This window comes from Amblyomma americanum, chromosome 3 (assembly GCF_052857255.1).
Source record: "Amblyomma americanum isolate KBUSLIRL-KWMA chromosome 3, ASM5285725v1, whole genome shotgun sequence".
Lineage (NCBI taxonomy): Eukaryota > Metazoa > Arthropoda > Arachnida > Ixodida > Ixodidae > Amblyomma > Amblyomma americanum.
Genome location: NC_135499.1, coordinates 122,787,178 through 122,812,868, shown reverse-complemented (window position 1 = coordinate 122,812,868; position 25,691 = coordinate 122,787,178). Strand labels below are relative to the sequence as shown.

General features: G+C 45.1%; 1 protein-coding gene across 1 annotated transcript in view; it reads left to right on the top strand.

Moving 5' to 3' along the window:
* LOC144124080 (uncharacterized) overlaps positions 1 to 25,691 on the top strand; it is an 85,199-nt gene that overhangs the window by 21,128 nt on the left and 38,380 nt on the right. The window contains exons 12-22 of the mRNA XM_077656746.1: positions 2,282 to 2,385; positions 5,232 to 5,319; positions 10,937 to 11,086; positions 12,186 to 12,340; positions 13,314 to 13,419; positions 14,092 to 14,217; positions 14,510 to 14,560; positions 17,983 to 18,253; positions 20,067 to 20,267; positions 21,037 to 21,251; positions 23,659 to 23,820. Of these exons, the coding sequence (XP_077512872.1) occupies positions 2,282 to 2,385; positions 5,232 to 5,319; positions 10,937 to 11,086; positions 12,186 to 12,340; positions 13,314 to 13,419; positions 14,092 to 14,217; positions 14,510 to 14,560; positions 17,983 to 18,253; positions 20,067 to 20,267; positions 21,037 to 21,251; positions 23,659 to 23,820 (1,629 nt within the window). The remainder of the gene's footprint in view (positions 1 to 2,281; positions 2,386 to 5,231; positions 5,320 to 10,936; positions 11,087 to 12,185; positions 12,341 to 13,313; positions 13,420 to 14,091; positions 14,218 to 14,509; positions 14,561 to 17,982; positions 18,254 to 20,066; positions 20,268 to 21,036; positions 21,252 to 23,658; positions 23,821 to 25,691) is intronic.

The following is a 25,691-nucleotide window of genomic DNA, read 5'->3' as shown; positions in this document are numbered from 1 at the left end:
GAAACCTCCTTGGGAAAATATAGTTTAAAAAATGAGCTTGCACGCATTTGGTATTCAGAGTACCAGGACAGAAATCTGCTCATTTGTTAGCGTTTAGAGTTAATGGTGCAGTCCGATATTCAATGATCTGATGTCGCAAAGTCGCTCACAACCCAAAGTTCTTGAACATAAACTGGTCATTTGAGCTCGGTATGAAGTAAACAATAGAGCTACACGGCTGTGTGTCCTGGGCACTTATATAAAAAAATCATACATCTAGAATATACCTTCAAACTTTAATATTATCACATCAAGAAAAGCCTCAGGGTTCCTGTTATCGCAATGTTATTGCTGCCGCTGAGCGCACAGGCCCGCCTCAGTTGACGCAGACGCACTTTTTACAGCGAAGCTCTATACCTCTACCTTCCAAGGAAATCTTCGTGTCGTCGGCGCCATCAGCAGAAAACGTCAGGCTAAAAATTAGCGAGTGAAAAAGTACCCAACAGGATACAATTCGTATATTATACTGAACATAAACCAGTCGTAATGAAAAGAAAAACAAGCCAGAAACGTTAAAATTACAAAATAGCAAAAATAAAATATAAAAAAGACATAAATGTAAATTTCCTTTGAAAACAGGCATACAGCACACAACTCAGTACTCGTTTTCAGTAAGAAAAAACACAAAACAAGCATCAAAACCACATGATGGATGATAAGGCGCGTGTCAGCAATGGGAGCACCGTTTCACCAATGCTATTTAACCAACTACCATTCATGGTTCATGCACTGATTTAACATTAGCAAAGACTATCTCTACAGTCAGAACTAAAAATCTCAGTGTATATCATACATATCATAAAGCAGTCGTGAATGTCGTTGTGAAGTAATAAAAGGTAATATAAGTACATCCACTTGGTTGGTTTGTTTTTTTGGGGGGGAAAGGAAATGGCGCAGTATCTGTCTCATATATCGTTGGACACCTGAACCGCGCCGTAAGGGAAGGGGTAAAGGAGGGAGTGAAATAACAAAGGAAGAATTAGAGCTGCCGCAGTGGAGGGCTCCGGAATAGTCCAGACCACCCGGGGACCCTCAACGTGCACTGTGCGATGTCAGGGCACGCTAAAAATCCAGAGGCGGCCAAAAACCATTCAGGAGCCCTCCACTGCAGCAATTATGTTTTCCTGTAGAAAACTGGAAGCGGAATAGCCGAATAGCTGTCAGCCTTACTTTAAAAAAATTGCGTTGGTAGGCTTCCATCGACTTCAGCGAGCGCTATCTCTCTCTACAATAATCGTGCATGCTTAGGATCAAATACGTTGTCATTCCAGAGACAAGTATCAGTTTAGTGTAGCTCAATACGTTGCTCAATACTTACAATACAGTAATGATCAATACTTTTACACAATTAGGAACAATTTTCAAACCTAAAGCGAAGAAAATTTGTCTACAGAAGGCTTTCATAGCCTTGAAATGAAAATATTCATCCCACCAAATTGGGAAGCCACTTTACGCGAGCAGTAATTATTTAGGACGGAGGAAGTGAAAACCACTTGTCGGAATGAAGAAAAAAATTCGTTACATGAAAGATGGAAACTCAGTGCAGTAGCAGTTGAAGGCGGTAGCACGGAGAACAAACCACAAGTCTTCATTTATGAACGTGATTTAAAAACTCAGTTATCTTAAAATTCCTTTTTTTTCCGGTACTGTGTTGCTCCGGAAGGGATATAGAAAACACGTGCTATGACGCTCAAAGCAAGGAACTGTTTTCTTGAAGCTGCAGTACTTTCGACACTTGGGCATCTGAATTGAAATAGAACAACACAAGATCGACCTAGTTATGCAGCTCCAAAGGCTGTGAAAATTGCTGAAAGCAGGGTGTTCAGCGTCGCTACATCGTTTCTCCTTACTTAATTTCACTTTTTGTAGAGCCACGTGTGTGAATCTTCAAGTGACGTAGCAATGGGTAATTGGGTGTCGTTTTACAGCTTCGCTGTACAACCACCTTTACAGCGTGGATTGTAGCCACATTTGTTTATGTACAGTTATTTTTCGTCTCTCATAAATGGAGATATTTTCCGCAGGTAAAGCCTCGTCGATGACGCGTAGGATCTGCAATCTGGAGATTCCATGCATTCGATTCACTTAGCTCAAACGAGAAATTACACCGTGCGCTGTACTTGCGCAGGTTCTGTGATTAAGTCAGATGTGATCCAAAGATGCTGAAAAAAAGCAGTTACCCTCTTCCTCTTAATTTGTTCTCCCTAATGCCGTTCTTGCACTCATATACTTCTGTTTACAGGGTGCGAGCAGTGCACGGAGGTCGACATATGGCGGGCAGTGCACAAGACGTGGAATGTGCTCAGGCCTCGAGACCGACCGGCATATCAAGCGTCGCCGTCCAAGGTAACGGTACAGAAACATAACGCCTTAACAGGGGCGGGGCCACTTTTGACTGAAACGTATTTTGTGACTCAGTTCCATCGATTTATCGGGAAAAAAGATTTTGATCGTAAATGCAATGGCCTAGTGGGAGTAATTTTAAGGGCAAGTCAAAGCAGTTTGACACCCGGCAGCGCTCAGGAAGAAATGGGCGCGTTCCTTTAAAGCGTAAGAAAAAGTGCTAAAATCCCTGACGAGCAAAGGAACAAGTCGAAAGAGCAGGGGAATAGAGAAGGATTGGTTGTCATACCGTATATTCATAAGGCATTACACGGATTGAAGAAAGTGGCGAACAAACACCAAGTGAAAGTTGTGTTTACCGCACCAAAAAAGCTGATAAGCCTCTGCAACAAGGTGCATGCGAAAGGAAAGAGTGAAAAATGCAAGGAATGTGACATAGCCCATAGGGAAAGGCTCTTACCATGCCAGAAAGACATCATCCATAAGATACCAATATCATGCGGAAAACAATACATTGGGCAATCGGGTAGATGTGTCAACACGAGACTTCTAGAGCATAATAATGAATGCGACAAAATTAAACACCCAAGACAACTGGCGCAACATTGCAGCAGGTGTAAGAAGAAATGCGAACCAATTTTTCATAGGACCACAATTGTAGGTAAACAGAAAGAAAGGATTGAAAGAGAGATTGTCGAAGCGTTTTTAATCGAAAAGGCGGAAAATGGAACGTGTGTAAGCACTCCTTCTATTGCACTTACAAAAACCGAAATTGACATGATAAGTGCAGATGCTGTGTCGTGGTGATTGATGGTCACGTGTTTGATGATGGGAAGGTTGCATTTTTCAAAAAACTTACGTTGCGTATATAAACGCATCTTCCGTAAGGACTAAACAGTTGTTTGTTTGCGCTTGTGTCGTGTGTATGTGTGTTGTCTTCTTGTGCCGCTTTTAGCGCATTCCTTCGCATGATGTTCCAGCCGTGCTCTGACGCCTAACTGAAGAAGATTAGAAAGAGAGGTGACACGCTATCATTGCGTTTAATCGGCGTGTTTGACTGTCGAGAACTATCCTCTCGCCGCCATTCAGCCCATGTTCTCCTCAAAAGGCTACATTCTGCTGCATAGCAACATTAAGGTATCTCACCACTTGAGAGTTTTAAGGCAAGTTTAGATATGTTTTCTCTAACGCACAGAGTTCAGAAATAGGGTTGAGGTGACAGGGAATAAGCAGGCAATAGGAGGGCTGCTAAAAGCACAGTTTTCTCGCAACATGATCCTCTCCAGATATATGCATCATGGTTGCGCTATGAACTCCTTTCGTGACGGGACAATAAATATTCCGCCTACACCTTTTGCGGCAGCAAGAGCTGCTGATCGTGATTTAGATCCACGTATAAATGATCTCAATAGTATACGAGTTCTTTCCACCACTTCTCTCGTTTTTTTTTTTATGTTGGTGGTTCTAATGTAGGAAATTACTTGAGGGGAATCTTAAGCTCCGCCTCAATGGTATGACGCGATGGCGTTAATGGGTCCCTGCAGCAGCCTGGAGTCCTCTTTGAGTATTACTTCGCAGACGCTGTACTTCTTTGTTTTGCATTCATTGATCGCGGGGAGTCCTCGTACCACCCTTGGCGTAGTGGTGATGCGCCACTGTTCCGGCAGGCGGCTCTTTCAAACCAAACACAGCCATCGGTAGGGCTTGTGCGACCCAGGATGCTCTTCTCGAGCTACCGTTCGCGACGACCAGTCGTTAATTTAACTACCACCTGCCACAGTAGGAAGTTCACCTGTCATAATGGGCAGGTTGTGATGGCATCAAAAGGTCGCCCGACCTAGGTGGCACGTGAGCCACTTGCTTTCCTTTTCTGGTCATCTTTCGCTCACGCCGCCGCCGACGGCGACATGGTTTTCTGCTGAACGGAACCCTCAACGTGATCGCGATAAAGTCATTGCATCTTTTGTTCGGAACCAGCGACTCCTGTCGTTATGAGAGCACAGGAACAAGAAGTGACCACGAGTTCGAAAGATGTAAAGTGTGTCTTTATGAGTATGCCAAAAAGTATCCACGTCTGAAAGGTTTGCAGAAGAAAAACGCAGAATTGACGATCAAATAAAAAAATCGAAGAAAATTCGTAAATGCTCAAGGAATTGCACATCTCACGCTTATCTCGCACGAGACATAATTACTACATGTACATGCACATAAGCTACACTTCGTACACGGGATAAAGACGAATGGACGCATCAAAATCAGTTTATGGTTATTGCATAGTTCTCATTTGGCTCTCATTTCCGCAGCGGTTTTTGGTATCTATTTTAAAAGGGGCTTGTCTTGCGAAAAAAGAACGTACCATTCAAGGAAAGAAGATATTTCCCTCCATTATACAGACTTCACGAGGAAGAAATTAAGACAGTAATTTCTCTCTAGCGCAACACATCTACGTATAGATAAACTAAATTGCTCACGTCTTGAACATAAACTGGACGAAAATGAAGAGGATGCAAGGCAAATTATATACGTCATGCGTCCCGCCTATCACCAGAATGGGTGAAAATAGCCAGTGGGTAAAAAATCCCTTAAGATGAGGCAAGGCTCTCGACTGGACTTGTTGGAACAAATGTTAACGGTTGAACAAACTTCCGGGGATGCTTCAAAAGATTTGTGTTGTGGTATAAAAATTAATACAGTGCCGTACAAAGAGTGTGAAGTGGCATTATTAACAAAATGTGAGCAAAATAGTCATAGCACAGTGTGATACTCTGAGCATTTTGATGGCTTTCACGGGCCAAGCATTGACTGCGCATTTGCCGAACTGACGGGCCAATTTGAACTATTGCTCTCAGGTGGTCGTCTACTTCAAATTCAGTTCCTTCAGGGCGACCGTACAGGACGTGCATACGGTGGTTCAACAACTTCGCAGAGACCACAACGGTAAGGAGCTCCTATGGGCCCAAGTACCATATTTATTAGCTGTTAATATTTATTAGCTGTGAGTCTGTGTCTAGTTATTAGCTGTGTCTCAACTCTGCTCTCTTCACTACCGTTGTCTCTGTGTGCATTTTATTATGTGAACTGCCTTTAGTTTCTTTATTCTTAATGTAGCACGGATATACTCGAGTATGTGGGAAACAGATTAAACCAATTTTTTTACGTCTGTGATTTTCGTTCTTTTTTTAGAAGCTGCGCTTCATTTGTTTTCGCTTCTTGATTCATTTTTTTCCGCCGAAAATGGTGACTTGGGACCTTGTACGGAGTAATATTTGTCACCATCCCAAGAACACTGCCCTGCATTTATCCACAATACTTTTTTTCTCTCTTGTTGTGCTTTGGGATTACTTTTTGGTTTTTATATCAATGTCAGCCCCGTCTTGCTGGAAGCTTGTGAATAAAATAATTTGCTCAAACATAACAGTGATGATACCAAACGCTCTTTACCCCTAGCCAAGGATCTACTGTTAAATCAAGTCCATAATCAAGCGTAGCCTTCAAGGAGACGTTAGGATGGGCTTCTGTGCGGGCTTATCATCAACTGGGACTTGTCATCACTAGTTCCCACTAGTACTAAGCCATTGGATATATAGTGAGGGTTCCATCCCACAGTATAACTAAGTCGGGGTCCGAGCTTCAATAACAAACAAATATTATTTCCCATGTTGCTTATCGAAATGGTGTTTCTACCCTAGGTGGGCACTTTTCAGTTATTGCGCCGCCCAGGTCAGAACAAGGCTAGAAACAACTGGCCATTTTAGCTAAAAACTGCAATATATCATCAAATGACGAGGCATTTGAAATGCTGCGTTCTATTCGGACGCGAGCCGAAAAAAGCGCCATGCGCACAAAAAACATTGAAAACCTACGCGCTTGCCGGTGGGCACAACGCCACACCCGGGGCTACTTGGCCAATCTCAGTCGACAAATGTGGCTAGACTGTGCTACGCTGTATGCGTGTCAACCGCTAACCAAAATCTTGTGGAATATTACAGGTATTTTCAAGCAGCCCCCAGAGCTTTCCACTTTTGCTGCGCACTTCTTCGTTAGCGGAATTAAGACACTACAAGAAGCTTGAAGCATACCACAGACTTTTGTCCAGAACTCCAGCCGTACGACAATCTCGGCCAACCATCAAAATGACCTATCGCGGGCTGCAACGCCACCGTTATATTTGTCCTCCACGATGAAAGAGCTGTCGACAGCTATTTCCGAAAAAAAAAAACAAGCACACGTCACCACGATATCACGAATTGAGCTAAGAGATTATCGCTCGTCTGCCCCCGAATTGTTTCCTTTGTCGCTGTGAATCCTTTAGTTCTTCCTAGATGAGGGGTGAAGTTCTTTAGAAGTGGAAGCTGGAAAAAATCGTGCCCGATCTGATCTGAAAGCAGGCAGTGAACTAAGCACCTTTCAGGCACAAAGCTGTACAAAGCTGAGCACGTAAATTAATACAGAGGATACATGACGGAAGCCAACAGACAATATGCTTAATAGTTTAACAAGGGCCTCGAATCTTGCAGCCTTGATGCAATAGGCAGCATAACAGGGTTCTCGCCCAACTTCCGCCCTCACCGTCCGACTACGTTCCTACGTGGAACTCGTGGTAATACAGGACGTACTACATCCGCCGCTATGACGAGAGTGGCGCTGCTGAACACTCTCATGGTTCGCTTGCACTATACATAAATACCCCGGAAAGCAGCAATTTGGACAGAACTCACCGTAGTTCAATTTGTAGAGCACCGGACGCGACATTTGGAGGTCGTGGGTTCGGTACCTACCGGCAGCATGTGGTTGTTTTTCTTCTGTTTTTATTAATCTCCCACTGAAGAAAAAGTACAAAATTAAAAACACCGTCCCCCCTATGCACCTTGGTTACAGTGGCTGTTGGCTTCCGTCATGTATGCCATAACGAGCACCTCTTTTACCCGCACTTGCATGATCAATAGAGGGGATGATGTACAAAAGATTAACTGTTTCCTTTAAAGCCGAAGTGTGCGTACTGAAGAAATTAGCTGGCTTCGGCGAAACAGATCTCGATTGTCAACATCATAACCCTCGTCTGGTCCCTTTAAGAGTGCCTTCATTGTGAACACACGCCGATTGCACTTTTTCTCAACATGAAGGCCACCTTCGATTCTGTTTTTTATGTTTTATTTTTTCATGCTATACTCGCGCCTATGAGAAATCTTGATCTCGTATGGAAGCTGTACGAGTGGATCGACAACTATTTAAATATAACGGCAACTTTTGATGTGTACTGAATATCGCCCAACGTCGTATCATTTTGTAGAGGAAGGCGTACCACGGGGAGTTGTACTCAACCCTCTGCTCTTTAACATTATATCATTCACATTAAACTGAACCTACAGCAAGCAGTACAGGGACGCCATATGCGAGCGACTTTTGCATCTGGAGCTCGCCACGTTCGCGCTGCATAACACAGCGGCGCCTTGAGAGAGCATTACTCAGCATCTCGACACACCTGGTTACCGCGGAATCTTCGCCTCTCGCCGGAAAAGTGTCAGTGACTTTCACAAAAAAACCCAATGCACCGAATTCGCGCCTGCTGGGTGGACACCTCTCTCCTTCATTCGAACTGAGAGGTTCCTCGGTATTGTGATCTGTAGAAATCTCTCATGGTCACCTCAAGTTAAGAAGCTTCGTGAGAAACTTTCTGCTGCATCGGAGATGTTCAGGTGTAGGGCGGGAACACATATGGTGCATCAACATCCGTTATATGGTACTACTTCAAAACACTTGCATCGAAGGAGCACTGCGTGATTCCCTGCCGATTCCCTAACCAGTATCTCACAGAAGCGAATTATTCCTGGAAGCTGGTTCGAGTCTATATCGGCCTCTCAGAGGGATCACCTTCATCGGGAACTGTAGAAGAAGCCGGGTGTGTATACCTCTAGATGTCATCACCTCCTAGGAGACAATTCGTGTTCACCACTATGGCATTCACTCCAAGGCAACAAGCGCTCCTTCATTGCATTCAAATAACCGACAACTGATCTGGCTTTGGTGAACCCGCGAAACTTCTACGCCTCCCAGTTCTTACTCAGCCATCGAAATTATTACTGCCGTCTTTTCCTCTCTGGATTCTCTCAGGTAATCACGCAGTTATTGCCTGATATCTGTGAAGATAACCGTGTGGCATACGCGTCACTACTCTAAGCTGCTATAGCTGAAGATTGCTCGCAAGAGACCTAAATCTTTGCCGACGGTTCATCTTGTAAAGAGTGTTTCTCTTGCGGTTTCTCTGTGCCCTGTACATGAAAAATGCTCTCCTATCGCCTTCAGCAGACGACGTCTTTCACACTGGAGGGGCTGCATGGCTTAAAAGACGCTCTATTATACCAGATACTCCAGCAAAGCCCATGACAAATTTTTAAATATTAGGGTTTGCGCGGTGAAAAGATAGATTTTTGGCATAGCAATACCACCATTGTCGGATTTCAGAAGAAAACGCCAGTCGCGCTAACTTGTAACGTAGTTAACTTAACAGTAATAAACTTTTTAACTATTACAGATATGCACCTGATGGCAAATAGAGATTAAACGCCGCAACAACTTGGTGCAATGGTTCAAACAATTTAGGCAATTTCACGCGCTATTAGAAAACCACGCGCCCGCGCTGCGCCCCAGGTGACGCCCACTGGTGCACGTAACTAATGGCGCACTTTCCACATCTTTTTTGTCCTGGCCAGGCTGTGGTGCTCGCCGCTGCTCGCAGCTCGATTTGTGGCGTGGCAGAGAATGTAGTGTAGCATTTTCAGCGTGAAGTCATGTGCAAAAGTCGAAGTCGCCATCCGCTCACCGCCCCAGTGTGATTATTGTATTGCCCGTGAAATTGACAAAATTTACCCAACGATATATGTGTCACGGGGGATAAGGGCACTTTCGAAATCCTACAAACACAAATCGCAACTGCTAATGACTTGCTACAAATATCTCATTCCAACTAGATTTCTATCTGTATTAATTGAAAAGTTAACAACTAGAATTTAGTTAACCATGTGACTAATAACGTGATTCATCCTTTCTCTGCCGCCCGCCAACGCTGGTACTTCTGTGCCGCAGAAGCAACCGTTTTACCTCAAAAAACTTACCTTTATAACCTAGTATCGGTCTTCCCTGAAACGCCCTTTATATCTTGCGCCGAACAGCTGGATGATTGGTAACATTCACAGACTACAAAACAGCTCTACAAAGTCTCTCAAGCCTTTTTAAGAAAACTAGCCGTCGGCCAGCCTCCCTCAACTTTGGATACCTCCATGACTTGGCCACAGCGTCTCAGGCTACTGTATACAATTCCAGTAGATTCCAACGCACGATGGAATTATGGGCAATGAAAAGACAGACAAAGCTGCTTGAAAAGATTTAAAGCTTCGGAACTTCAGGATGATTTTCTTCACGAAATCTGGCGTGTCCTGAATAGGAAAAAAATATGCCCTAGAAGAAATGGATCAGCTGTTGAGCCTGGCATCTCATCGTTATGTATTTCTTCGTTCTATGACCCACGCTTAAAACATAGACACCTGCGTAGCCCTCCTCGCTAATTGTAATCTGCGTGCCACCGTCTTCTATTTAACACCTTGATTACAAACAGTTTCCGATACCGCTTAGGTATCGAAAGCTGAACACACAAAGACTGAAACCTTTTTGAGTACCCCCCGTATTGGTCTCACGCAGGAGCATTGCACTTCGTTGTAGCTTTAAACGTCACCGCATTCTTCTGTTTTGTACTTACAAATCAGCGACCGCGTATATTTATTTCTTACATGTTTTCTTTTTATTTTCTGATCACTTCCCTTGTACCTTTTCTCTCCCAAAACGTCTCCTCAACACATAATAACATAGCAGTGCGTGCCTTCCTCGTAAATTTTCAGTTCCTTCCTAAAGAGCCTCTCGCTCTCTCTTTCCCCCTCATAAACACTTTCTGCTTGCGTTTTCTCAGTCCACTCTCTGCTTAAAAGTAGAGCCGATGAGCTACTGCGCCGTTCGGCCTATCATTCGTCCGGTTTAAGTAGTGTAATGCTGTTATAATAAAAAACGCTCTTCGCACAAAATTGTGAAGCGCCCCTTAGACTACAGTTTCCATTATGAGGTCCACTTTTTCCAGACAAATATTACTATCGCAGAAATGATCACACTTGTCTGCACTAAATCCAAAGATGAGCAGAAACCTGGTCAGCTGAAATTTTACTAAAAGCGCCTTGCTTTTCGTTTTCAGAATAACCGCATATAAGCGGCAAGGAAGGTTGCGAAACGTCGCGGTGAAGGACCACCGAAACTGCAGTGAAAAATATGTGTATTGATGAGGAACTATGCAGATACCTGTTCCATTTAACCCCCCTTTTTTAAACGTAGAGGAATGTTTCCCTAACTGAATTGTGTACTTTTAAACGTTTTTTGCGCGTGTGATTGAATCGCACAAGTTTTCTTTACCTAAGATATGTCCGTCGATTCTTTAGTTTCTCTATTGTACACTTCAGTTGTTTTTTTTGCGAATTTGGACGGTTCTCAGTGTGCTGCTGTGCTTTCTTCTCAGACCTGAAGGTGTTCACCGTTGGGCCTAGAGCAGACATCCTACGCGCCTTCAAGCAAGGCCCCCAAGACGCTGTCGTTCTCATCCCAAACTCCATGGATGACTTCCTGCTGAGGCAGATATCGCGCGAGCTCGCCGAAGAGGTTTGCCAAGGTTCGCCATTTGCTCCTCATGCGGAGTTTGCGTGTCCGCTCTATAGTTTATGGCTTCCTGGCTTTAACGTGTCAAAGCTTCTCAAGCTATGAAGGGCGCCGTAGTGGAGGGCTCCGGATAATTTCGACCGCTTGGGGTTCTTTACGCACACTTAAATCGCACAGTACACGGATCTCTAGCATTTCGCCTCCATCGTAATGTGACTGCAGCGGCCGGGATCAAACCCGAGTCTTTCCTGACAGTAGCCGAGCACCGTAACCACTGAGCCACCGCGGCCACGTGTCCGCTCTACACATAAAAAACTTGGCGCACAATGACACAGGAACAGGCAGTACACTGTGGGGTGCGGCAATGGACAAAAAATAACTGTTTGTCCGTGCCTCAAGGTGCTTATAGTATTCATTTTATATGGGAAATGGCTGAGGGTATCATGTTATATTTAAATTAGGCCTCAGAGCCATACTCTTACAAGTACAGCCAGCTTGAACTGAAGGCACCAGGCAACGCAATAACACGTGATTAGCTACTCTGTGAACCAGGTACGTCAACTGTAAACTAAGGGTTTAATTTCCCGAAGCGACGCATGGGCTGTGAGAGACGCCGTATAGCGGAGGGCCCTTGGTTAGATTATACCACCTGGGATTATTTAGCTTCTGCTGACATCACACAGCACACAAGCGTTCATGCATTTACTTCCATCGAAATGTGGCCGCCACAGCAGGCATTCGACACCGCAACGTTGGGATCACTATACGAAATTCAAATCCCCTTAACCACCGTGGCGGATTGTACGACATAATTGAGTCACTAAGGGTGGCGTGAGGCTACATGCCGTTTCTTCTCCCGTAAATCTGTTACCAACAACACTTCAACTTAGCTGACACTTGCATGGTGACTTAGCGCTTTAACCATGAACAATGCGCACCCGCCCAACGGCGTTTATGATGTCCTTTAGTGGCTATTATTTCCTTTCTTGTGTGGGTCCTGCAAAAGTGCTACAAAAGGAAAAGATGCAACATATTATTTCACCGAGCGCTATCGGTTATGTCTCAATGAGTATTTTACTGCACGTAACAGTTTTGACCGCATTTGCCCGCAGCTCCCATGAGCATCATTTGTCACGAGTGCTCCCAGAGTTCGCCAGTCGCTCATGTGTCTGATGCTCTGGAAGACTTTCAAGCACCGCTCACCGTCCGGCATTGGGCTCTGCAGCCGGGGCACTTCGCCCACCTTCCTCGGGCACTGAATGTTACAGTATGATTACCGTCTTACTTCTGTTATTTCTGTTTATGTTTTTCGGTAATTTCAAATTATTTGGCTCAAGCTGTGCTAAAAACATAAAAATGATGTGTGTCCATTTGCTTTCTGCATTCTTCCTCTGTCATCTTGTAAACCATGAGTTCTCGCCGGCGTAGATTCCAATGGAGCTCGGGCCCCTATAGAATGTTTTTATCTCATGTGATCACCTTTTGGACAGGAATTCGCGCCGGTTTCGGCTTGAGTCTCGCCTCCGTTTCCACTCTGGTTTCAATAAGGTGTTCGGCTGATACTCCCGGAAATTGCAGCTAAAAGAGCTGTATTCTTGAAGTAATGACACTTCATAAAGAAAGTATTGAACGATATCCAAGATTTTGGAAATATATATTTTTAGGTGGTGTGTTTTAATAAAATACCACTCATGCGCAGTGTTTATCCTCCTGAGAGGCTGCAATAAAAAATTCGTTCAATATATTGGGAGACTTCAACCTAGGCACCATATTCACGGAAGGAGGCCCAGTACCGTTCAAAGTTTTTTCTGAGACGATGTGCTGCAATCTTGTTAGTACGCTCCAAGTCGTATCGTTCCCCCTCTTTTCTGAAGCTCTCAAAACGGTGGGACTCAGTGCGAGGATGTTTTTTTGGCACACGTTAAAAGGGCCAGTAAAGTGCATTTGGCACACGTGAAAAGGGCCAGTAAAGTGCATAAGCACACATCTGAGCGACGCAAGCTCCGAGTTTCCCCTCTGCTTCAGAAATTTCATGATTTTCTTCATATTCCGCATTCCTCAGAGCACATACAAATTTCTGAAAGCAAGAATAGCTGTTTATATCATGTCTTGAGGCTTGAATTGTCATATCCGAAACGTTGGTGAAAACTGGCGACATTGTTGACCTTCCTGGACTCAGGAGGATATATAAAAAGAGTGGAAAGGCATTGAAAGATTTCTTTCTTAAAACTGTCGTTCAGTTCGAGTCGCAGCACTTGCCTATTAAAGTGTGCCTGGACCGCCTCAACTCCAACGGCACCAAGATGACTTCCTACAGCGACCTCTGTCAAGAAACTGGCAGTAAAGGTCAGTATTTAAAAAAAAAGCTGCTTCCAAGTTTCAGGGGCTACGTTATAGGATAAGGACACACGATATTTTTTAGGTCTATAAAAAATTTACAAAAAATTTGTTTTTTTCCTGTTGTCTTTTTTCTCACAGCAATAACTTAACAATTCAGTACTATGGTTACAACGATGACATTAATTTTTACATAGGTTACTAAATGCCGATTTGTTCCGCTTGCAGTGTTTTCTCAAGCGTCTTAATTACGTTTGCGTGTTCTGCACTTAGTTAGTTTCTTTCGTTATAAAAGTCGTTTTCATAATACTGCAATTTTTCGAAGTTTTTATCAATCAACGAGATTTTAAAACTAACGTTCCCATAGTTACTTTCTTGCTTGTAGCTGTAAAATCTCTTTATGTATCAATTAACCGAATTAAGTTTTTTTCGGATCGAAGAACGCAAGGCTTACTCAGCGGCTTTTGACTGGAACATTTTACTCAAAATGCACGAAGATGCTAAATTATTTCAGCCAACCAGAAGTCAGAGAGTTGTATAAACATCTACAACTACAGTCGTTGAACGTTCAGCTTCCATTTACATGTATCGCGTCTTCAAGATAGGTGGTTATACTTAGGCAGATACCAACGGCTCGCTTTAACATTAGCTTTTTTTCTCTTGTCATCACCGCACATTCAGTCAAGGCAATTCGATACACCGTCAAGAAAATCTGCGCCAGTGAGGAAGCCTCGAGTTGTCACTCCCTCCAGTTCTCCGTCACGGCACTGCCAAGGAAAGCCGGTGAACCTTTCATGGAGTGTACGGGTAAGAGGACTCTGCCGCTTCTTCGAGAGCCCCCCTCCTTCTTTCTGCGTCTTTTCTTCCTTCATAACTGTTTCGTGTTTTTAGATGTTGTCCTTAGTGAACTGAGTCGCCGTCCTATTTTTGTCTCACATTTAAAACCGAAACTCATGCGTTACTTGTTAGCTGGGGCTCTCTTTTGCCAGTTTTGTAGCTCTGCATTTGGAAATTACGCGCAAAATCTAATGTGACTCAGCTTGGTTGAGTCAGAAAATAAATTTAGTGGCCGCGCGTGTTTCTTTTATCTCGTGCGTAGATCCTGGATGCCAGCTTCCAGACCAAACAAAGGTCACTATAAATTATGACGGTAAGTGAACGCATTTATTCTTCTTGTTCCAAAAGTTTATTCTCCCGATTATAGACACCAGGAATTAGTTATCGTAAGGGAAGGCAAAAAAAAAGAAACTGTGGTGTGTTTTGAGAACTTTCACTGTCTGCGTTGAACACATGCAGCTCTTGGGTGCTTATGTCGCTGATTTTATATGCTTGAGGCGCGTTTATTTATTTACTTATTTATTTATTAGGATACATAGGACGGGCATCATTTTTTTAAGGAGAAGTAAGGAAAGAAACATCGTTAGAGAACAAATAAGATTCGAGTCGTTTTCTGCCGACAAGAAGAGAATTACACGAATGCAATTGTTAATCTCCGATATCTGCCTCCTTGAGTCACGCAGTCGCCCAGGAACAGGGACAAAGCGTAAGAAAACATAAAACGAGTACTGAAATTATTCGCACAGAAATTTTCTCAAATATGGGCCAGAACATAAAGGTGGCCCGTTCCAGTGATGCATTGGTTTGGTTTGGTTGATGGGGATTTTACGCCAGAAAGCGACTCAGGCTATGAGGGACGCCGTAGTGAAGGGCTCCGGAAATTTCGACCCCTTGAAGTTCTATAACGTGCACTGACATCGCACAGTACACGGACCTCTAGGAGTGCGCCTCTATCGAAATTCCACCACCACCGCCGGGATCGAACCAGCGCCATTCGGGTCAGCAGCCTAGCGCCACGACAACTGCGCCACCGCGGCAGGCCACACATGTATTGTCCTCTGCAAAAAAACTCTACTTGAATAGATAGGTTCGTCCTGCAATTGTATTCACTGATTTTACTGTATTGCTTTTATTTACAGATACATAAGTTGTTTTCAAGCGAAAGCTTTACTACGCCAGCCAGCGAGCCATTTCGGCTCGTCGCGCCGTATGCCGTATGTAGGCAGCCGTATGCCATGTGCCGTATGCGCTGGCCGACGAACGACCTTGAGCCGCCGTTGCCTAGCAACGCCGCAGCAGCGCTCCAACAGATGGCACCGCCGTTGACGCCGCTGCCGTCGCCGCTCGCTCCAACAGATGTGCTCCGCTGGGGTAGAGGGAGAGGAGCTGCCGCCTCGCGGGGAGTATGCATATATATGCGCTTCGCCTCAGTGTATTGTAGTCGTTATGGAGAGCGCGAAAGAGACGAAACAACGACAAAACGAAGCGAGGAAGAGAGAACGCGCTCAAGAGACGTCAGAATAACGCGCCGCACGACTCGAGAAAAGCTGTAACGAAGATGCGGCTAGAAGTCTTGCCACTTCCCGGAGTGACTCTTCAACTGCGGAAGAGACCAGTTTGAGTTCTTGAGAGCGTCGGAATGAGACGCTGCGTAGACGACGTGCCGAGGAAACGAAGCTTTAGCAGTTCAACTAGGGTTAACCAGAGCTAAACCACAGCCATTTTTTTCACAGCGACAGCTGATAAGTGACCGTTCCTCACTTTCGCGTCGTAGTAGTATTGGTGGTAGTATAGTAGTAGTAGTAGTTGTAGTAGTAGTAGAAGTAGTAGTAGTAGTAGTATGTTGTAGTCATCGGCGTAAACGGTAGGTACGTTTCCATTAGAACCACTCGGATTGTGGTTACTGCGGAAGGAACAGTGTATAACATGAGATGGTTACCGATATCGCATCTGAGTCCCCCCCATGCGTGTTTTTACGGTACTAGTAGCAGTATGAGTGGTAGGAGCAGTAGTAGTAGAGTAGTAGTAGTATGGTTTATGGGGGTTTAACGTCCCAAAGCCACTCAGGCTATGAGAGACGCCGTAGTGAGGGGCTCCGGAAATTTCGACCACCTGGGGTTCTTTAACGTGCACTGACATCGCACAGAACACGGGCCTCTAAAATTTCGCCTCCATCGAAATTCGACCACCGCAGCAGGGATCGAACCCGCGTCTTTCGAGCCAGCAGCTGAGCGCCATAACCACTCAGCCACCACGACGGCTGGAGTGGTAGTAGTAGTGGTAGTGCTAGTGGTAGTAGTAATAGTAGCAGTAATAACTGTAGTAGTAGAAGTAGTAGTAGTAATGCTAGTGGAAATAGTTATAGCAGTAGCAGTAGTAGTAGTAGTAGTGATAGTGGTAATAGTAATAGCAGTAGTAGTAGTATAGTAGTGCTAGAGGTAGTATTAGTAGTAGTAGTAGTAGTAGTAGTAGTAGTAGTAGCAGTAGTAGCCTTGCCATGGAGAGTCACAAAAAGGGTGGTTACCGTGGAAGTAAAAGTGTACAACGCGTGTTTCAGAATCCGCAACTGGAGCATGTTTACCCTGGAAGCAGGAAGGTACGGCGAGGGCGTAAAAAGGCGCAACAGGTGGGTGTTTGCCATGGGAACCAACCAAAGGAGGAGGAGGGTTATCATGGAAGGAGGAGAGTATTGCTACAGCGTAAGAATGCGTTACCGGTTGGTTACCATGAAATAAAATGGAAAGTCGCTTTCATATTCTTTACCTTAATATAACGTAAAAATATATATATGCCTCAACAACTGTCACTGAATGAGTTCACGCAGCGGTAACCGTCCTCTCGATTTATATATATATATCGTCCTCTCGATTTATATATATATATATATATATATATATATATATATATATATATATATATATATATATATATATATATATATATATAATGATGCCTGTTCTCTAATTAGAGTCATTGTAAAATAGCGTAAACAGAAATATTTTCTTATTTGGAGCACAGGCCATCAAAGATTTTTAGAAATACAGTGGGTTGTTTTGAAAAGTCATATTTGCCTGTCACGAAGCGGGCAGCACCTACGTGTTTGCGTTAAGGTTTATCAGTATTTACTTAGTTTAATTGTGCCAAGAGCTGCTAGCCTAGTCAAGAAAGCGACACACATTTGAAAGATGTTATTGAATCTATTAAATTAACTCTCGCCTGCCTGAAATTTCGTCGTCGGGAATTTGAACGCGCGACTAGCCTTCAACTTCCTATAGTGAACATCAAGCCCAGGAAATATGTACAAGCGCTTCTTGTTGGTGCCGCTGCTACTAAATGCTGAAGGGCACTGAGCATCAAATATTACCGCGGGAATTTCGAATGTTTGGTACTCGCTACTGATTTCCGATGGCCGTCAAAACTATTCTGTGCTAGTGTAGAAAGCATTTTATAAGTCCGATTCTGCAGCGCATAGGAAGAGTGGGCCGTCTGTGTCAATATCGTCCACCTTTTCACGGGAGCCTTTAGTTTTCTCTAGGGTATAAATCAAAACACTCCAATTCAGTCATATGCGATTGACTACTGGCAGATAGCGCCAGTTGTTGCTGTCCAGGAAGGATGGATATGTGAGCATACCTGAACAAATGACAAAAAAGCAACTCCTAGATACATGTAATGCGCTGCAACTGCTTCTAATGCATAATAAATGAGAAATCTTCTGTTTCTATTTCTTTGCAGTTGAATTCCAGTCGGTTCGAGACGCCTTCTATCCAACGATGGAAGAGCGTGTGAGCGTGCCATTGCCTAAAGCTCCGGACACCCCGCAATCACTGCAAAGAGCGTTGAGCATGAAGTGTCCGAAGTACATGCGACTAAACGGAACCACATCACCTGACAGTGACGCACCCATAGCCTTTAGCGTCGGCTACTTCGTGGACTTGGTGGAGAAGATAGAGATGGCGTACCCGGAGAGAAACCTTTTTGACATCGCCGCGCTACTCTTAAACTGGTGAGAATAGTGAAACAAAAAGACTGGTCCTCTCTTTCGCATGCTCCAAAGTCTTTCTAGGTTCACAGCATTACAGGACTTCTGAGAACTGCGCCTATATATCAAACTATGATGGACCTCAGCGTATAAAAAGAGCTATTTTAATAATGTATGGACGGACACATTTAGTTCAAGTTCCTCAGCATTCCTTGATATTAATGTGAATGGTCAGTACATGAGCCGCAGGAGCTCTAACGGTGTCCACTCTAAGGCAAGATTACCGAAGATGACGTCACCGTAATCGCACAATTACGTCAGCATACTGGGCACGTTCCCCAATTCTAGGTCAACCGCGGTAACTGTCATCGGCTAATCGGTCAACCCGGAAGTTGTTCATTACGGCATAAGGACTGTGACGGTGAAGCGAATTATCCAGGAAAAAAACAGTCTCATTTGCCCTTTCCGCAAATGATAATACCTGTGGTTGACCTGTCGTGCCTGCTGGCCAAGTTCCGCATTCCCGCTGGCACTGCGAACTCCCTGCCACGCATATGTGCATGGATGATGAAAATTCCTCACGCTACAGAGTCAGCATCTGGGCCATGTGTGAATCATTTGCAGCATCCCCGGAGCTCTAAATCCCTGGCGTGTGAAAAAACTGTAATCTTCGTCTCGAGGACTTTGTTAGCTACTTATGTGTCATAAGCGCCTCCCTACACTGCTCAATAAGTGTCATTGTGGTCTTGGGAACACTGACCAACACTTTAGCTTCCTACAACTCCACTATCACACACACACCACCTTTGATTTGTGCGATCAGCAGTACGAGGTTGTCTAAGCATATTGCTCTGTCTCGTGCTCTCTTGTGCCAGGCCCATTTCACTTTTTATTGCAGGTCATCATCTTAATTGACACTCGTTTCAGCATCATCACACCATCCACTTCATTCTCAGTTATCGAACTCATCGCAGTGCGCTTACAAAATACATACTTAACCATTCTCATTTTACCATTGAGAAATAGCTATCCCTGTATTGAACTTGTTTTTGCACCGAGTCTGAATGCAGCGATAAAATGAGACTGAATGCTGTCTACTGAGAGCTGCTTATTCTTTTGGACAGTCTTTCTTAAACACAATCCCTCTGGTGCTGCGCATATGAACGTACGGTTCTGAAAACAGCGCAATAGCAAAGCAAGAAGACGAAGCACAATTCCTTTTGGCCGCATTTTACGCTTTTTTTCTCTCCCGCAGATCGCCAACCCACTAATCAGCCAACGTGACTTTCGCTCCACTTATGACAACCGCTACATTGTCGTCCATTTACTTTTGTGTACACATTCATTTTGCGGGAGCGATGCGCAGCACTGTTCTTGACTACATACTCTGTCCTTAGCCGAGTTCAATTTGAATGCGTTGCATGTGTATCTTGAGGCACCCTTTTTAGCAGTCGCAGCCGGCAGCCTCAATTTTTCGTGCTTATTCTGCTTCTACGCAGGCGCAGAGTTTCAATGCAGGCAGAGCACTTCGATACTGACTCCGTACTTGCCTCCACCGCTGTCAAGCCTCATTCCCTCCCTGTTACAGGACGAACCCAGCGCGTTAGAAATAACAGCTGATCGTTGGCACAGACAAGCCAGCACATGTGCCTAATTAACTGGCTGCACTGCCTGTGAAAATATGACCACGTCATTCACTCCGTTGAAGGCATGCAGCGTCGTGTGAGCACAACAGTGGAACGGTTCACAAGGAACCAACCAGAAACGTTCGGCGCCGATAGGCAGCGACTGTGCTGTATTGTGATGTGTAACTAAGCTGTGCGGTCCATGCTTGCAGGTTCACAATCGGCGAATACGAAGTCACAGATAGCAGCAGGGTTGGCCGGGGCATGGGCGAGCAGACGGCGCTGGAGTCGTGGCTGAACCCATGGCCCCGGGGCATGGAGGAGCAGCCGATGGCATTCAACAAGAGCCTCCTCACGGAGAAAGAGATGTGCGCGCTGTTCTTCATGCTCCACCACTCATTCCACGAGAGCAAGTGAGCATACCTCATTTTAGAGCATGGTAGATATGTTCCCTTTCCCAAGCAGAGCCGCAAGTCAGCAGATTTAAACGCCGGCTAAAATCTGTTTTTCCGAATAAAGAGCTCCTCTCTCTCTCTCCCTGCAGAACGGAAAGACATTTTCTATAGATTACTAACAACCACATGAAGAAAAATAATTTCATTACAAGCTCATAAAATAACCAGCAAATCAGACTACTTCTACACTGCTGTGAAAATTACAGCCGCTCATCGGAAAAATTCCATATGGCCTTCGGGCGACCACAGCGGTTTAGGTCACCCGTCTATGATTTACCGCTAAAGCTGAAAATTTTAAGACGCTTTTGAACTACTTCAGTGCAAATTGCTGTCTATTGGTTGTCGTGTGGTACCTACCCAAAGCATTGTATATGAGCTGTACCATACAACCGAACAACCGAGCTTTTCGCTTTCTTTTGCCCTTTGTCTGAACAGTCATCTCATTGATAATTCTCTCCTTTCTTAACTAAACGCAAACAAAGAACTTGGGTTCTGAAAGCAAGACTGTCTACAGTAGTATGTAATCATGCATAATAAAAAAATTTTAGGCTGCCTTTATACATTTGCCTGATACAAGGACCCTAGATGTCATTAAGGGTTGATATGCCACGAAGCGCCAAGGGTTATGATATTTTAAAAAATGGACAGGATATGTCGACTTTTATTCATCCGCATGTATTAGTTTAAACGAGCTCCTTCCTGTCCTTTCCTACTTGGTTTCCCACAGGGACAACGACAGCGTCTTCACCATAGAGAAAGGCGTGGCGCAGGTCAGCTGGGAAGCGCCTAAAATCGCCGTAGCTCTGAGCAAGGTGCTGCAGGGTGTGGCAGTCGGCATGATCCAGAGGCCGGAAAACCTTACCGACGTTCTGCAGGCCGACGAGCCACTCAAGCCCCACCACATTCCCCCTGTTGATCCTCTGCTGTCAGCTACTGTTGGCGGTACATGTGCATTCCAGTTATTTAGGTTTGCTGCTCAGGTACTTTACTGCCGGACGAAAACTTGACAGCAGCTTACAACGGCGAGTTTCAAGTGGTATTGCGTATCTTCAGCGTTAGCTTAATCCGCATCCACACGCATTGGTTGAATTGAAGCTACTGCAAGAGCGGAAGGATTTTTTGAAGAATTTTTTGCAATCCCTCACTGTAGTAGGATGGAAAGTTGGTCTAGTTGGGTTACGTTCATTTTAAAGGAAAAATACAGCGCGAACTGAGACTACGGACGAAGAAGAGATGCACAACACAAGCTCAGTCTCGCAACTAAAATTTCATTCAGGAGCAAAACACATATGTAAAAATGACCGAAAAAACGGCGAATCCAGCAATCACATGAGGCCATCAACACGAGGAACAAACTAAAAAACTGAAAAAAAAGAAAACTCAAAGAGGTGTTGTGCATCTCTTCTTCATCCGCCGTGTCTGTTCGCGCTGTATTTTTCCTTTAAAATGAATCTCTAACTTTGCTGTATGTGTTGCTTCTCTCTATCTTGTCCCGTTTTTCGCGCCATTTTCAGTCTTGAATCATGAAGCAACTGGCCCAACAATCCTCCCTTTTGAAGTTAATCCCTAACTGCTCAGATGACTGATTTATTTTATATTCATGGTTTATATTTATAGTAAAAATCAAAGAGAGCAGCGCATTGATGCCTTTCTGAGCACATGCTCCAAAAGCATTCCAATTTTTGAACAATACGAGTCTGTGGAAGCAGCCAGTGTTAAGAGCTGTTAAGGCTGACAGGAACACGACTCTTGTAGAATCCACCACTCCAATTGCTCCTTTTAATGGTTGAAAACAGTACAGAGACTTCCACTGGTAAATGCTGTGTTCGTCGGAAAGAAAGAGTAAATGTCTCCAAAGTTGATACATTAAGGGCTCAGTGATCCAGTCTGGCAGTGTAATGTTATAAGCCGATGCCTCCACTCGTGCCGCATCTTAGCCGAGTGGTCTGACACTGCTCCACACGGCCACCCTATGCCACCTCATTTATCGCTGTCAATGCTGACACCGCAGAAGCTGGATTTTCTGCGTAACGGGCCATTAACGCGACAGCGTTAATATTAGAGATAAGGAATGAGCTGCTATGCGGTACGACGCCACAGAAGCCGTCAGAAAACCACATTTAAATTCAGAGCCGTTCGGTAGGCTTTGTTTTATTTGCTCTCAGGAACACTAACAGCGACCATTTCTAAACGGTTAGCAGAACACTATCGTGGTGCAGGTTACTTCCGTAGAAGTATCGGAAAGTACAGGAAAGTATTGGCACCAAATGACAATAGACTCTCAGATTTTCTTTCTCTGTAGTCTTGCTTGCAAAAGGAGCCACGCATTAAGTTACCTTCATGCACTCACTAAATGGTGAAGTTAAAACATGCTGCTGGCAACCCCAGTGGCTTCTGCACTGTGTGTGCTTCTCACGGCTGCGCGATCTGCCGTCACAGAGCATGGTTTCGCGGCTCGCTCGCAGTACTGCCGCAGCAGGCGTGCTGTGAGCCTTGACACCGCGCTTTGTAACAGCAGATGGCGCTGCAATGCACTTTTGCTTCACTCGGCCACGCATTTCAGATCCCGCAAACCTTTAGGGCCGACAGTACATACGTCACAGTGAATTTTGAAAGATTTTAAGATTCCAAGTTTATTCGGCACTTCTTTACGATCCCTAAGGTAAAATAGACCTTAATCTAGCGCTCCCCTCAACGAGAGTTCGTTCGCTTAACTCGGTAATTTATTTCTGCACTACTTGGTTCGCACGTTACATTGACAAAACGCTCGACAACCCGCAGTGCATGCACTCTTTCGCCCACAATAGCAGCTGTCTCCATTAAAATTATCTCTGTTTAATTAAACAGAGCGCAGAATGCTGCAGGACGCCACATATAAAGCTAAAATATTTCTTCTTCTTGGGCAACACCTTGAGCAATACGGACACCCTGATTCAAACAGATGCCCTTCGGTTAGTTTTATGATATATTATATTATAATGTCCGCCACTGTGATAGCCCATGAACAATGATCCAAATTCTATTCCTCAAAATCTCGTCGACGTGTCCTAGACGTCCCTACTAACTTCCATCTTACGGCACAGAGTGATTAGTGCCGGCTTTATATTGAAGCCAAATTCTGCAAAAGCATTAATAGCTACATGTGATTTCAGTGTTGTCATATGCGTAAAGCCTTGAAGAGCCTCTGGGGCTGCTGGTCGCGTCGACCGAACGTGGGCACAGTGCCATTCCTGGCGCGTAACTTGCTCTTTGAGCCGTGCGTAATTATACTAAGCGTGAATTATGGCTGTACAAAAGCCGGGCCGTTGTACGGCGCCTTTCTCTCTCTCTCTTTCTTCCAACTCACCAGTGGTGCTGGCGGTGTCGTCAGTGGAGAGCCTGCTGCACCACCACGGGGGCAGCATCATCGGCCACGAAGGCGCCTGGGTGGGAGAGTCCTGCCCTAGCGCCTACAGGACTGGAGGAAAGCGACACTGGTGCTCCTACAGCCTGCTCAGAGGCGCCATCGACGGTACGTGTTCAGAGCTGCTCGATTTCGCTCAGCGGCATTGTGGTGATATGGGGCCCGACTCAGGCGTCAAGAGGACTATTAAATTATAAAGGCTTTCCCCTCCACAGACGTGCTGGGAGGATTGGAAACATTGTACAGAAAACGCCCCCAAAACGGTATCGATTTGGAGAGTCAGGATTACATGATAGTGGACCCAATAAAGGCCGAGTTTGGGCGAGTTGGTCTTCTATGCTGAAGGTAAAAGCACAAAAAACAAGGACGACACACAACATGAGCGCTCACTTCCAACTGATCTCATCAGTTGAAAGTGAGCGCTCGTGTTGCGTGTCTAATTCTACGTCCTTGTTTTTGGCGCTTTTACGTTCAGCATGATAGGGGACATTGAAATAAAGTACTGTGCGGACATGTATGTCCAGCTGTGCGACAGAATTTGTGGGCTTAGTGGTGCTGGCCGTGCGAGGATGTTTCGGGCAGCTTCTCCGCTGCCCAGGATTAGCTGGATTAGCAAGTGACCCCTGGAACCTTTAGACCTAGCTGAGCTACAGAGTTCGGAAATCACCAGAAAACGACGCCGCCCATGACTGCCTGATGTTTTGTAGGAAAAGTCGGTGCTCTTCATGAAAGCGTGGATACACTAGAAGGAGCTGTTCCACATTTCTTCATGCGCCTCAACGCTTGCACATGTTAGATCCTGCCCAATCACGCTGGCATGCAAACAGAGCGCATGGGATACAGGGGATCGCATAAGGTATTAAGTAGCACAATGGAGTAGAAGACTCTAAAAGCGATCAGAGGTGGTGCATCATAACCGTTTCGCAAAATTTCTTACGTTTGGAGCGACCACTGACGCTTCCTACGCAAGGAAGTTCGCTCTAGCTTTTACCAACGACTCAACAGTGGTGCAGTTATTTTATCCCGATTAGGCACTTCATAGCGAAATCTTCGAGTGGGAACTCCTCTTGACTGCGCTATTTTCCTGTCTTGGAGCCAGGAAAAAAATAGCTGTGGCTGATCTCATCTGATCCAGGTTATACGGAGCGAAAGGCAACCGAACCAGTGGCCGATATTGGCGCGGAGACATTGGCAGCATCCGCTGCCCTTTTCCACTTGAGATACCCTTGTTGTCTGTGCCGCTGCTTCTCCAGACGTACAGTCGGAGACAAAAGTCTCTAAACCACGTGTTCCTCAAACGAAGCCCGTAGCTCTGCTGTTAACCGGCGGCTGGAGACCACACTTGTGGAGGTGAAAGTCAAATTTTTGTTCTTTCACCTCCACAAGTGTGGTTACGAGCCACCTGTTAATAATGGAGCTATCGGCTCCGTTTTAGGAACACGTGGTCTGGTCCACAGACTGTTGCCCCCGACTGTACCTCCCGTTCTTCATCAGTTTCATCAACTCAACGAGCCCGCTTTCGCGACTTATCTCTAGCAAACGCGGCATCGTGACGCTCTCTGTTGTAGGGGTCGCTAGAAGCAACCCGGCGCCTGCAATGCTCAGTCGAAGAACTCGTCCCACTGGCTGATTCTGGCTCCATGTCTCTGCGGTGTCTAGGCAGCGAGGCACTGGCCTTTATTTAGCAAGAGCAAATCACGTGGTTGGTCATGTGACACAACTATCGAGAGCGAGCGGTTGGAGCGGCGGTGGAACGATCGCAACAGCTACGACAAGTCACGTGCTATAACTTCACAGCCACACCTGCGGCGAGCCTGCAGTTAGAGGTTAAATCCGAGCGTCATTTCACCTTGAGCTTTGCATGCGAAAAGTGGAGCTTTTCGCTCCAAAAATATACTTTGAGTGTTAATAAGAAAACCCCGTTCTAATTCCGTGCACAGATGCGTCCGCTTCGCTTAATGTACGGTTACTCATGCACA